The sequence below is a fragment of the Cricetulus griseus genome, chromosome 3 (assembly GCF_003668045.3).
Source record: "Cricetulus griseus strain 17A/GY chromosome 3, alternate assembly CriGri-PICRH-1.0, whole genome shotgun sequence".
NCBI lineage: Eukaryota > Metazoa > Chordata > Mammalia > Rodentia > Cricetidae > Cricetulus > Cricetulus griseus.
Genome location: NC_048596.1, coordinates 54,227,164 through 54,237,894, shown reverse-complemented (window position 1 = coordinate 54,237,894; position 10,731 = coordinate 54,227,164). Strand labels below are relative to the sequence as shown.

The following is a 10,731-nucleotide window of genomic DNA, read 5'->3' as shown; positions in this document are numbered from 1 at the left end:
ACCTGCCCCAGTCACTTGGCAGATTGGCAGGCAGGCTGGCAGGGCCTGTGTGTGGGAGGCAGCTAGCAGCAGCACCATGTGCTGACAACCTCACAGCCACACTCTCCCCTGGTTAGCATGAGTGTCAGAACCACCCCCAGAACCTCAGTTAAGCAAAGGGTTTAGTTTCCATGGAGACACAGCATCCTTTCTCCATAGCAACCTGAAATCACAAAACCCAAGTTAGGTTCAGGAATGAGTCATCTGTGACCAGTAGGGGGTGCTCTCCCACAAGGGTGACCCCCTCCAAGGCAGAAGCAGATGAGCAAGTGACCACAGACTTCTTGAGGTGACACAGGGGTGAGACTTGGGCCTGTGGGAACTTGGTCTGCCCTGTTTAACTCCTCCCTACCCAGCTGCATAGTGTGAGGTTCTATATGAGGAAACGCTGTGTGGAGGTGGTCCTCCCACAGCTGAGGCCCTAATAGTGACACTAACATAAAGGGGGCCCCTGCCATTCAAGGCTGGGCCCAGAATAGAAGTGGACACTGGCCACATGGAGTGGACATACAAGAGTTAACTGGCGGGGCGTGACAGGGTGAACCGCCTTCAGGAAGTGTTACTCACCGCTAGGAATGTGCCCGCCTGTGCCTTGGGGGTTGGATTCTCTTCCTGAGTCCCAGGAGAAGCTGAAGGAGCTCCTAGCCATGGAAGACCCTGGGGATACAGAAGCACACCCTTTGGGAACTGCCAACCTAAACTTTGTTCCTGGGCACCAACAGAAAGAAAAGTTAGTGAAGTTGGGAGGGCAACTGGGTGCAGGGGGTGAGGGCAGTGACAGGAAGGTCTGGCAAAGACAGATGGATAGGTGGGAAGCCCAGGACGGGGAAGAGGTGCTTGCCCAGACCCCTGCTCAGGTCTGCGTGTCTGCCCCCAGTCCATCTCCAGACCCTCTGTATGACACGCCTGACGCCAGCAGGGCACAGGCAGGCGGGGCCCAACAACCAGCACGCACCGTGAGTCTGCGGGAACGGCTGCTCATCACCCGGCCGGTGTGGTTACAGTTGCGGGCCAACGCTGCAGCCGCACTACACGTGTTGAGGACAGAGCCTCCAGGGGTGAGTCTTTTCCCTTCCTCCAGGACTGGCTCACCAAGGGTGGGAGAGAAAGGGCCTGGACATGGAGGCATTGAGCCTCCTAATCCTATTCACTTGCAGACCTTCCTGGTACGGAAATCTAACACTCGCCAGTGCCGGGCTCTGTGTGTGCGGCTGCCAGAAGCCAGTGGCCCCTCTTTTGTCTCCAGCCACTATATCCAAGAGAGCCCTGGTGGTGAGGGGGCTGGCCTGGCGGGAAGGGGCTGGAGACAGGCTGGGGAGGGAGGTCCCCAGAGAACAGCCTCACTCCCAGTGTCTCTCAGGCATCTCTTTGGAGGGTTCAGAGCTCGTATTCCAGGACCTGGTTCAGCTCATCTGTGCATACTGCCATACCAGGTGAGTCTGCCTACCTGCCGGGTACCTGATGACCACACGCCCTGCACCTGAATACCACTTGCTCTTGACTGCTCCTTGTTATGACCTTAGGGACATTCTTCTCCTCCCACTCCGGCTCCCCAGAGCCATTCATCAGGCAACCACCCACAAGGAGCTGGAGGCGATCTCCCATTTGGGCATGGGTAAGCGTTCCTTGCAGCCCATTGTACAGACGGAAACATAGACCAAATGGGGAAGAAAGGGCAACCAAGTTCTTTCTTTGTGGGCACCCTCCAGAGCCAGCTCTGAGGCTCCCATTGGTTTCTTTTTGCCAGAGTTCTGGAGTTCCTCCCTTAACACCAAGGTTCAGCAGAGGCCTTGTGAAGCCCCACCGATACCCAGGCTGAAGGCTCGCTCCCCTCAAGAGCTGGATCAGGGCACTGGTGCAGCCCTCTGCTTCTTCAACCCCCTCTTCCCAGGGGATCTGGGCCCCACCAAACGAGAGAAATTCAAGAGGAGTTTTAAAGTGCGTGTGTCCACAGAGACCTCCAGCCCTCTGTCTCCACCTGCTGTGCCGCCTCCCCCAGTCCCAGTGCTGCCAGGGACTTCTTCCAGCCAAACAGCAAGATTGCCTCCTCGACAGCTGCTGGAGAGGGAGAGTTCAATGGGGTATCGGGTGCCAGGGAGTGCTTCCGGCCAGAGTCTTCCTCCCCTACCTTCACTTCAGGAGGCCGACTGCTGCTCCCCCAGCAGCTCAGAGGAGGAGGGTTCTCCCCGAAGCCCTACCACCTCCCCGCGCCTGGGCCGCCCAAGGCAGCGGCCGCCTTTGCTTCGGTCCATGAGTTCTGCTTTCTGCTCTCTGCTGGCACCGGAGAGGCAGGTGGGCCGGGCAGCCACAACGCTAATGCAGAACCGATACACAGCTGTGGGTCAGCTAGTGCAGGACCTACTGACCCAGGTTCGGGCTGGTCCGGAGCCCCGGGAGTTGCAGGGCATCCGCCAGGCCCTAAGCCGGGCCCGGGCCATGCTGAGTGCAGAGCTGGGCCCTGAGAAGCTGCTACCACCGGAGAGGCTGGGTAAGGCCCCAGCCCTGGCCTCCACAGGTTCAGTTCCTGGCTCTCCACCCTCCCTCACCCACCTCTCTCCTTGCCTTGGTGCCTAATGATGGACTCCTGGTTTCCTTACACCCCACTTCCCCCCACTACTTTTGCAGTGAATTCCATGCCCCACCCCTCTCCTACCTCCTGTCTTGACCAGGGCCTCCTGCTCTTCCAGGCCCCTTCCCCCTGACTGTCTACTCTCCTCTGGCAGAACTGGTTCTGGAGAAGTCCTTGCATCGCTCTGTTCTCAAGCCTCTTCGACCTATCCTAGTTGCCCGCCTGCGGCGGCGTCTTTCCGCAGATGGTTCCCTTGGCCGCCTAGCTGAGGGCTTCCACCTGGCCCGGACCCAGGGACCTGGAGCCCTCGGGTCCCACCTGCCCCTCTCCTACCCAGTGGAGACGGAACAGGTGCGCCAGAAACTGCTTCAGTTGCTTGGCACCTATTCACCTACTGCCCAGATCAAGTGGCTCCTGCAGGCCTGCAAGTTGCTCTACACAGCCCTGAAAACCCAGGCGGGTATGACCCTCACCACCTTCCCCTGCTCCAGCTCTTTCTGAGTAGAGACTGAACCCCCTCTCTCAGGGAGAAGGTCCCAGGCCCCCAGAACTGCAAAAGGGCAGAAGGATCCAACCCTCCCGTCTCAGGGGTTCTAGAGAGAGGAGTGTCTTTCTTCCCTGTGGTTGCCATGACAGTCCGGTCCTGTCTAGGGGGTCTAGCAGGTGGTGGGAGGAGTCACTGTCTAGAACAGGGGTTAGACCCTAGCCTTTGGGCCTCTGAGGAGGCTGGAACGCCTTCCTTCCCATTTTTCCACAGGGGAGGATGCAGGCGCTGATGAGTTCCTGCCTCTGCTGAGCCTTGTCTTGGCTCAGTGCGACCTTCCTGACCTTCTGTTAGAAGCTGAGTACATGTCGGAGCTACTGGAACCTACCCTGCTCACCGGAGAGGGTGAGGGCACCCTCACTTCCTGTCCAGGTGGAACTGAGGCTTCTTAGTCGCTAGCAGGTCCTGAGCAAGTAAGGAAGGGAAGGCAGGACGCCCTACTCCAGCCTGAGCTGTACCCTGTTTCCTAGGCGGCTACTACCTGACCAGCCTGTCGGCCAGCCTGGCCTTGTTGAGTGGCCTGAGCCAGGCCCGCGCTCTCCCACTCAGCCCGGCACAGGAGCTCCAGCGCTCTCTGGCCCTCTGGGAACAGCGCCGCCTGCCGGCCACCTACAACTTCCAGGTAAGGGGCCCTTCCACATGTCTACCCCAACTGGCCGCGATCAGAGAGACTCTGACATCACCCAGCACCGTTCCTCTAGCCCTGCATCAGCCTACAATAGAAATAGAGGCCCATCTAAGTATCAGAGCAGCCCGTGTAGGGAATGTGTTTCATGCCACAGGCACTGGGCTTTGAGCTCCAGGGCAGCTCCTTGAATCTTCACAGAAACTCTGAAGTAGGGCATTGTTTGCCCCATTTTACAGATAAAGAGGTAGAAACTGAAGTGGAGCGTGAGAACTTCTTGGTCCCCAATACCAAACAAGGTTCTACCTTCCTTGTCGTCAAGCTTCCATCTATGCTCCCATTTGGGCCTTGGCCAGGGTGCACTACCTTGAACTTCAACCTTCTCAGTCTTGCTATGAGTCTAGACTTTGTAGCTATACCTTTGCCCCAGCTCTATCACTTTTTTTTTCCTGTGCCTTGGTTTCCCAGTCTCTAAAATGGGCATCTGGGCTGCCATGAAGGTTAGATGCACTGGTGAATGTTGGGGTTAGCAGGAAGTAACTAGCCCCAGGAACAGTTAGAAAGAGCCCTGCACACAGTGGACCCACCTCTTCAGGATTCTGAAGTTCCCTCTGGGCTGGCCGTGCACCACTAGCCCAAACACATTTCTCTCTGCCCCAGTGTCCCCTTGGAGCTCACGGGGCTCTTGTCACCCACCCCACCCTCTTCCTGCACAGCTTCAGCCTGTCCCTTCTGCTTTGGAGGTGACCACCCAGCATAGCTGAGGGCTTGTTCTTGTCTTCTGCACAGCACCTCCTCCGAGTAGCCTACCAGGACCCCAGCACAGGCTGCACCTCCAAGACCCTGGCAGTACCCCCAGGGTCATCAATTGCCACCCTGAGCCAACTCTGTGCCACCAAGTTCCGAGTGACCCATCCTGATGCATTCGGCCTCTTCCTCTACAAGGACCAGGGCTACCATCGTCTGCCCCCTGAAGCCCTGGCCCATGGGCTTCCTGCAACTGGCTACCTCATCTACCGCCGTGCAGAGAGGCCTGAGACCCAGGGGGCTGCAACAGAGAAGGCAAAGGCAGGCAGTGAGAGGCAAGAGGCGGGAGCATGGGAGGAGGAGAAAGGGGGCGGGAATAGTGAGGGAGAGTTGGAGACAACTGTTGACCAAGGAGGAGGCGAGAATCAGGCCAGAGGAGGTCGTGTACAACCAGAGGAGCAAAAGGCAGAGGGAAGCCAGGCTGCAGAAGAGTAGCCAGAAAGAGCCAAGAGGGTCACCTGGGCCTCCAGGAGCCTCTAAATATGCTCTTCCCAGCTGCCAAGCTTCCTTCACCACCCACACCCAGTTCTCTGTTGTGTCTGCCACTGCCTCTATCTGATCTTCATGAGTCCACCTGCTAGGAAATGGGGGCTGGACACATAGACTAGGGCAAGTTAAGAGAGTTAGGAGACTCCAAGACCCTGTGTCCAAGGCCCCTGGCCTGTGTTCCTCCCTAGTCCACAGGGATAAATGTCCCTGGAAAGGAACAAAGTCATCCAATAGCCAACTCCAGCATAGGAGGAAGGGTGTTCCTGGCTTCTTTTGCCTCTCGTGCTGCCCATGGGCACAGGCAGAGTTGCTGGCATTTCAAGTCCCTGAACAATTCCAATCGCTCTTAGTTCCAGGGGCCAGGGTGGCGGCAGAATGACAGCAAAGGTCCCCAAACAGCTCTCCCCTGGTCTGCAAAGAGGGGATATGAGTACTGTTTTGCAGGGCTCCAGGAGTGATCCAGGCCCCACATGGATACTTGGTGACAAAGACTGGGCAGGTGAAAGGGAGAACAGGACAGGTGTTAGAAGCCACGTCATTCTTTAGGGCGCCTGCCCCCACCAGGCTGGTCTCATCTGTGTCTTCTTCCTCAGTCAGTTCAGAGACTGCACTGGAGATCAGGTCACAAGAGAGAAAGCACCTATGTTCCAGCCTTTTTTCAAGATCAGAAATCTAGTGAGGCACTTCAGTATTTCTGGGAAACTGGACCCTGGGAAGTAATGCCCACCAGCAGGAAGAGAAGTTTCCAGAACAGAGAGCGGTGCTCCACAAACGTTGTCTTTGTACTCCTCTTTTGGGGCTCTTGCAAAAGCTTGACCATAAGGCACAGCACAAAGCTTGTGGGCCCACTGCAGGTAATTGCCAAAATGTCTTAGCAAACTACCCCTCAAGGCCAGAGGGAAGCCAGCTGCAAATCTGAGCAGAGGAAAATGCCCACCAATAGCCACAAGAGGGCATGCACAGCCTAAGAAGCTACAGAGGGTGACACACACACCCCTCCCGGCCAGGGTGGGGAGTATGGATAATGAGAGTTTAAGAGCCATAAAGTGTAGGCAGTCACTGGCTTTATACTCTTACAGCTATTGACAGCCTGGAAAATGCAGGGCAGAGGCCACTTGCAGTCAGAGATTCTTAGGGAAGAATTGTTTCCAGTATCAGAGGCACTCTCCTGGGCCTCAGCACAAGGACACCAGCTCACATGCCATGCACGATTACCAGGAGGTAGAAGTGTGGACCCTGACTTTCAGACCCACATCTAGCCAGTGTAGGTCTCCAAAGTAGTCACTAGGCCACCAATGTTCCTTCTTACCCACTTGCATGCCCCTCTCTCGTAGGGGAGAGTGTATGAGAAGGGGCAAGCCCATCTGGTATCTAATATCGAGCAGAGGGAGAAGATGGTCCCAGCTCCTTTTGCCTCTCTACCACCCAGAGGCATAGACAGGGTTTCTGGGACTTCACGGCCCTGAACAACATGGCCCTCTATTCCATGATATGCCCTCCCTCCCTGCAATGCTTTGTACAGGACAGAGCACTCCACAGGGGCTCAATAAATGGTGTCCAATGACTGAAGCTTGATAACCAGCAGTAAGGGACTGGGGTGGGGTGGGGTAGGAAAGCTGTTTCTGGGAATGAGACACAGGGGGTGTGGCGTGCAGTCCCAGGGTAAGGACCTGGAATGTCTGAAAAGGATGCTCAGAGAACCCCGCAGGCAGGATACGGAGCTGGTCTCATGGGAACCAAGACTCTGGGACCTCCATAGGCCCTGCCTTTTGTGCTCAGTTCTAATTCTGGGCTTTTAGAGTTCAGTGCAGATCCAGCTATGGCTTAAAGAAGCACTTCTGGGTCCTGCCTGCTGTCTGAATTTTTTTTTAAAAAAAAAAATCTGATTACCTACCAATCCAGGCCAAGTCAGTACGAGTACAATTTGGGATCAATGGAAGACTAACCAGGCAGAGTTGGTAGTAATACAACAGTCTGAGACTAGTGTGTCCATCTTATTTTTCTCCTCCCAATGTCTCCATTTTATAAACAAGGAACCTGAGGCCTTCTTCAGGAAAGTGGCTTGTTACAGACAGAAAACTCAACATATACCTTCCAGAGAGAAGGAATCATTTAATCATACTCTCAACAATCAAAGCCAGGCAATCGGAACACACATCTGTAATCCCAGTACTTGGGGAGCTAAACAGGAGAATGAGGAGTTAAGGGTTATCCTTGGTTACCTAGTGAAAGCCAGCAAGACCCCATCTTAAAAAAGGGGGGGTGAGTGGATTTTGTGGTATAGAGACAGTTCTAGGTGCTGTGATCTAGGGGTAACTGTGAACCACTGCATTCCAGGGAACTCTACCAATGTCCTAGAGGTCAAGGCTCTGAGATGTGCTGTCCCTTGTCCAGTGACCACTGCTGCAGTGCAGGATGGGGACACTGGTTGGGTGTCTTGAAAGCAGACATGTCACTTCCTTGCTTGGCAATGTTGTATTTGCCATTTTAAAGTCAGGGCGTCGGTTTGTGTGTGTGTGTTTATTATCTGTCTTCCCAGTGGCATGACAGAGCCATACTGGCCTTCTTCCCAGCAGGCCTTCAAGGACCTAGAACAATGCCTGGGCCGGAATTGGCACTTGTAAAAATATATGTGGAATAATGCAGAATGGTGGATCTGGGAAGTCTTCATCCAAACCCGTCCTGTCTGTTCCAGGGGTGGTACATCCTCTATCACTTCTACCAAGGGATATGCATGCCTCATTTCAGCTCCACACTAGGGGCTCTTCTCCCCTGGTGCTATCCCAAGGAATAATGAATACCCTACTGGAGGTAGAAGACCACTTTGAAAGGGGGTCAGGAGTGGAGTGAGGAAAGGGCTGCCTGAGTCAGATTCTAGGGCCCAGCAGGGCCAGAAACAGGGAGGGGCCTATGGGATGGTCCAAGGGGTGGAGTGAATGGCAGTCATTGAGACTCAATCTGACCCACCCTCCTTAGCATCCTACTGTGGCCTTATGACCAGTGTTCACATTTACAGTTTAGAGCATAGTGACTCTCTGACCCACATTCCAATGCAAAGTGACACTGCTCTCCCAGTGGGTACTACAGTGCCAGGCACCCCCAAGGATAACATGCACACCCGGGCACCACTATGACATACATGGGGACTGTGGACCCAGGCCTGTAATGACACAGACTTCCTGACTCAGGCCTACCAATGCAAGAGTGCCAACAACACTCACATCTTTAATACAGTTACATCCATGTTCTGGATGAATGTAATATCACAGCTTCTACTTACTATTCTGTCTAATCCCTGGAAATGAACCCCCCAACACACACACACCACACCACACCACACCATACTTTGGAACATGAACAGAAGGTCCAACCCCAATCTCCTAATATCTGGCTTAACCCAGCCTCCCTCCCCCACCCAGCTCCCTGTGGGCCCCCTGAGGAAACTGAACTGCTGAGAAGACCCCTGCAAGGGTGTGGTGACCTCACGGGCTAGGCAAGAGCTGAGGCAGGCAGGCTGGGCGGGGCAGCCTGAGCTCATCAGATTCCAGCCTGATTCACAGGAGGAGCTAAAGGATGGAGGATGGGGACCGGCACTGGCCCAGGAGCTGGGGCTCTAGGGGCCTGAGTGGGCTTTGGATCCAAGTGTCATGGTGGTGGCCCTTCCTGAAGGGTACCCCCTGGGTGAGACTTAGGCCTCTTTGCTGAGCTGTAGGATGAGACAATCAGCCCAGCCTTCCAGGCTGGGAAACACCCCTCCACCCCCACCCCTGTAACCTTCCCTGGCCTTAGCAGCTGGATGTCTTTAGCTGAGGAGGTGACCTTCACAGTCCATCTTGGATCCTCCAGGCTCAGGCTGGCAGTCTATTGGTGGACTCTTAAAGGTCGGGAAAAGCTAGAGTTGTCTGGTCCCATTGCATGGGGCTGACAGGGTTACAGACCCACGCTGCCCTGCCAGGCGAAGCCTCTGCCAGAAGGAGAGAATGCATGGGCTGCCCCAGTGCCTCGGATGTTTTCTTGCTGAGACTGAGGCCCTTGCTCCTACCATCCCCAGAAATCCTTGTGTTCCCAGCTGAGGGATGCTTACAGGAGGTGGGGGGACCAAGCTGCCCAGACCTAGCTGCAGGGTGACAGGAAGAAAGGATGGGGGCAGGGTGAGGGTGAGGGTACAGGAAGTGCCTTTCTTGGAACTCTGCACCAAAATAGCCCATTCCATCTCTACTCTGGGTCTGGTGTCCCACGGGGGAGGTGTGTGTCACCAAGGAGACCCTCACTGGGGAGGAGCATGAACTGACCTCAGTCTGGCTTTTGCTTGCCAGTCCCCTCCACCCCCACCGCAGCCTGGGTTCCACTTTGAAGTCCCAAAGTAAATATCATGTCTGCTCGGGTTCTCCTTCCTGGCCTGGTCACAGACCCCAGACCTGGCTTCCACCCCAGCCAGCCCCCAGGATACAGTGCAGGGAGAGAGGAGGGAGGCTAGACCACCCAGGGATGGTGGCAGGATAGAGACACTGCTAAATAGATGGGGAGTGATGGGAGATGTAGAGCAGAGATGCAGAAGGAAGCTGAAAGCAAAGAGACAGACCCCAGACCAACATGGGGACACTTCTTCGGGCAGGAGACCCCTGAAGGAGAAATGGAGACCCAGAAACAGAGGAAAAAGAGATGAATTAGACAGGACAGATAGAGGCAGGGATCCTGGGGGATGGTGAGGGCCAGGAAGAAGAAGAGTTGGACAAAGAAGGAAAAGAGCCTCTGGAGCAAGTTCCAGAGCACGGGTGTGGCAGAGATCAGAAAGACAGGGACTAGGGTAGCTGGGAAAGGATGTGGCACAAAGAAATAGTCCCTGTGACAGTGGGATCAATCACCTTGTTTACCCAGGCCTTGGGTATGTGTGGTTGGAGTGAGATCCTAGTAGTGGGGACTGAAGTTAGAAAAGTCCTCAGCAAACTGGGCCAAGCTGATCCTCCCTTTGAGCAGAGAGCCTACACCCACAGGTGCCCTTACACAGGCTTCAGAAGGGTTTGCCTGCACAACTCAGGCAGGGCTGGCCCTTCTAGCCAAGACACAGGTTCCAGGATTCCTTTTCTTGAGAGAAGATGTGGCCAGATGTTCGGGTCAGACATCTGCTAGGAGAGAGAACTGGACTCCCAGCTGGACCCAGATTGCATATTCCAAGGAGCCATTTACTTCACTCTCAGCTGTGGGCACAGGTGTAAATTTGCTGGGACACCCAGCTGTGCACATGTATAGCCATGTCAAGGCTGTGCAAATACATGTGTGTGCACATGCCCGTGCATGCAAACACGTTGTTCTGTAACCGCATGCATGCAAGCCCCCACTCTACCCTCAGCTACCCCCAGCTGTCAGAATTCTTTGGCTTCAGGGATGCTGAGGAGGGCCAACACCCCTTCTTCCCAGTTTGAGTTCTCTAAACCTCTGTCTCCCACCCATCCTGTCCCTAGCAGCATGACCCCCTCCCTGCAGGGCTCTCTTGCCAGAAGCACAAAGGGTGTGGCCCCCATAGTGGGAAGGAGAGGAGGTCGAAAATGTACCATTCCCTTCTCCACTGCTGCCCAGGGAAATCCTCTCCCACCCACCCATCTTGGCTCCCACCCAAAACTGGGTGCCTCCCACCCTGTTTCAGCCCTTCCTCCTGAG

At 55.2% G+C, this 10,731-nt stretch overlaps 1 protein-coding gene across 3 annotated transcripts; it reads left to right on the top strand.

The window, feature by feature from the left end:
* The first annotated feature begins 611 nt into the window (after positions 1–611).
* Positions 612–7,189, top strand: Rin1 (Ras and Rab interactor 1). Of its 3 annotated transcripts, XM_027408641.2 has the most exons (11): positions 612–769; positions 917–1,097; positions 1,197–1,311; positions 1,400–1,472; positions 1,563–1,654; positions 1,787–2,527; positions 2,763–3,068; positions 3,366–3,524; positions 3,623–3,774; positions 4,567–4,859; positions 5,667–7,189. In XM_027408641.2, exons 1-11 carry the CDS (start codon positions 615–617, stop codon positions 5,791–5,793), a joined length of 2,394 nt encoding a protein of 797 aa, XP_027264442.1. In that variant the 5' UTR covers positions 612–614; the 3' UTR covers positions 5,794–7,189. The 3 variants fall into 3 exon arrangements, with proteins under 3 accessions (XP_027264442.1, XP_027264441.1, XP_027264440.1); XM_027408640.2 differs by having other exon boundaries at positions 3,366–3,497; positions 4,567–7,189; XM_027408639.2 differs by having other exon boundaries at positions 4,567–7,189.
* The last annotated feature ends 3,542 nt before the right edge of the window (positions 7,190–10,731 follow it).

Coding starts and splice junctions, on each gene's coding strand:
- Rin1 (XM_027408639.2), top strand. CDS start 615: ATGTGCCCGCCTGTGCCTTGGGGGTTGGATTCTCTTCCTGAGTCCCAG. Junction 770..916: donor GGGCACCAACAGAAAGAAAA/GTTAGTGAAGTT, acceptor GTCTGCCCCCAG/TCCATCTCCAGACCCTCTGT. Junction 1,473..1,562: donor TGTGCATACTGCCATACCAG/GTGAGTCTGCCT, acceptor TTATGACCTTAG/GGACATTCTTCTCCTCCCAC.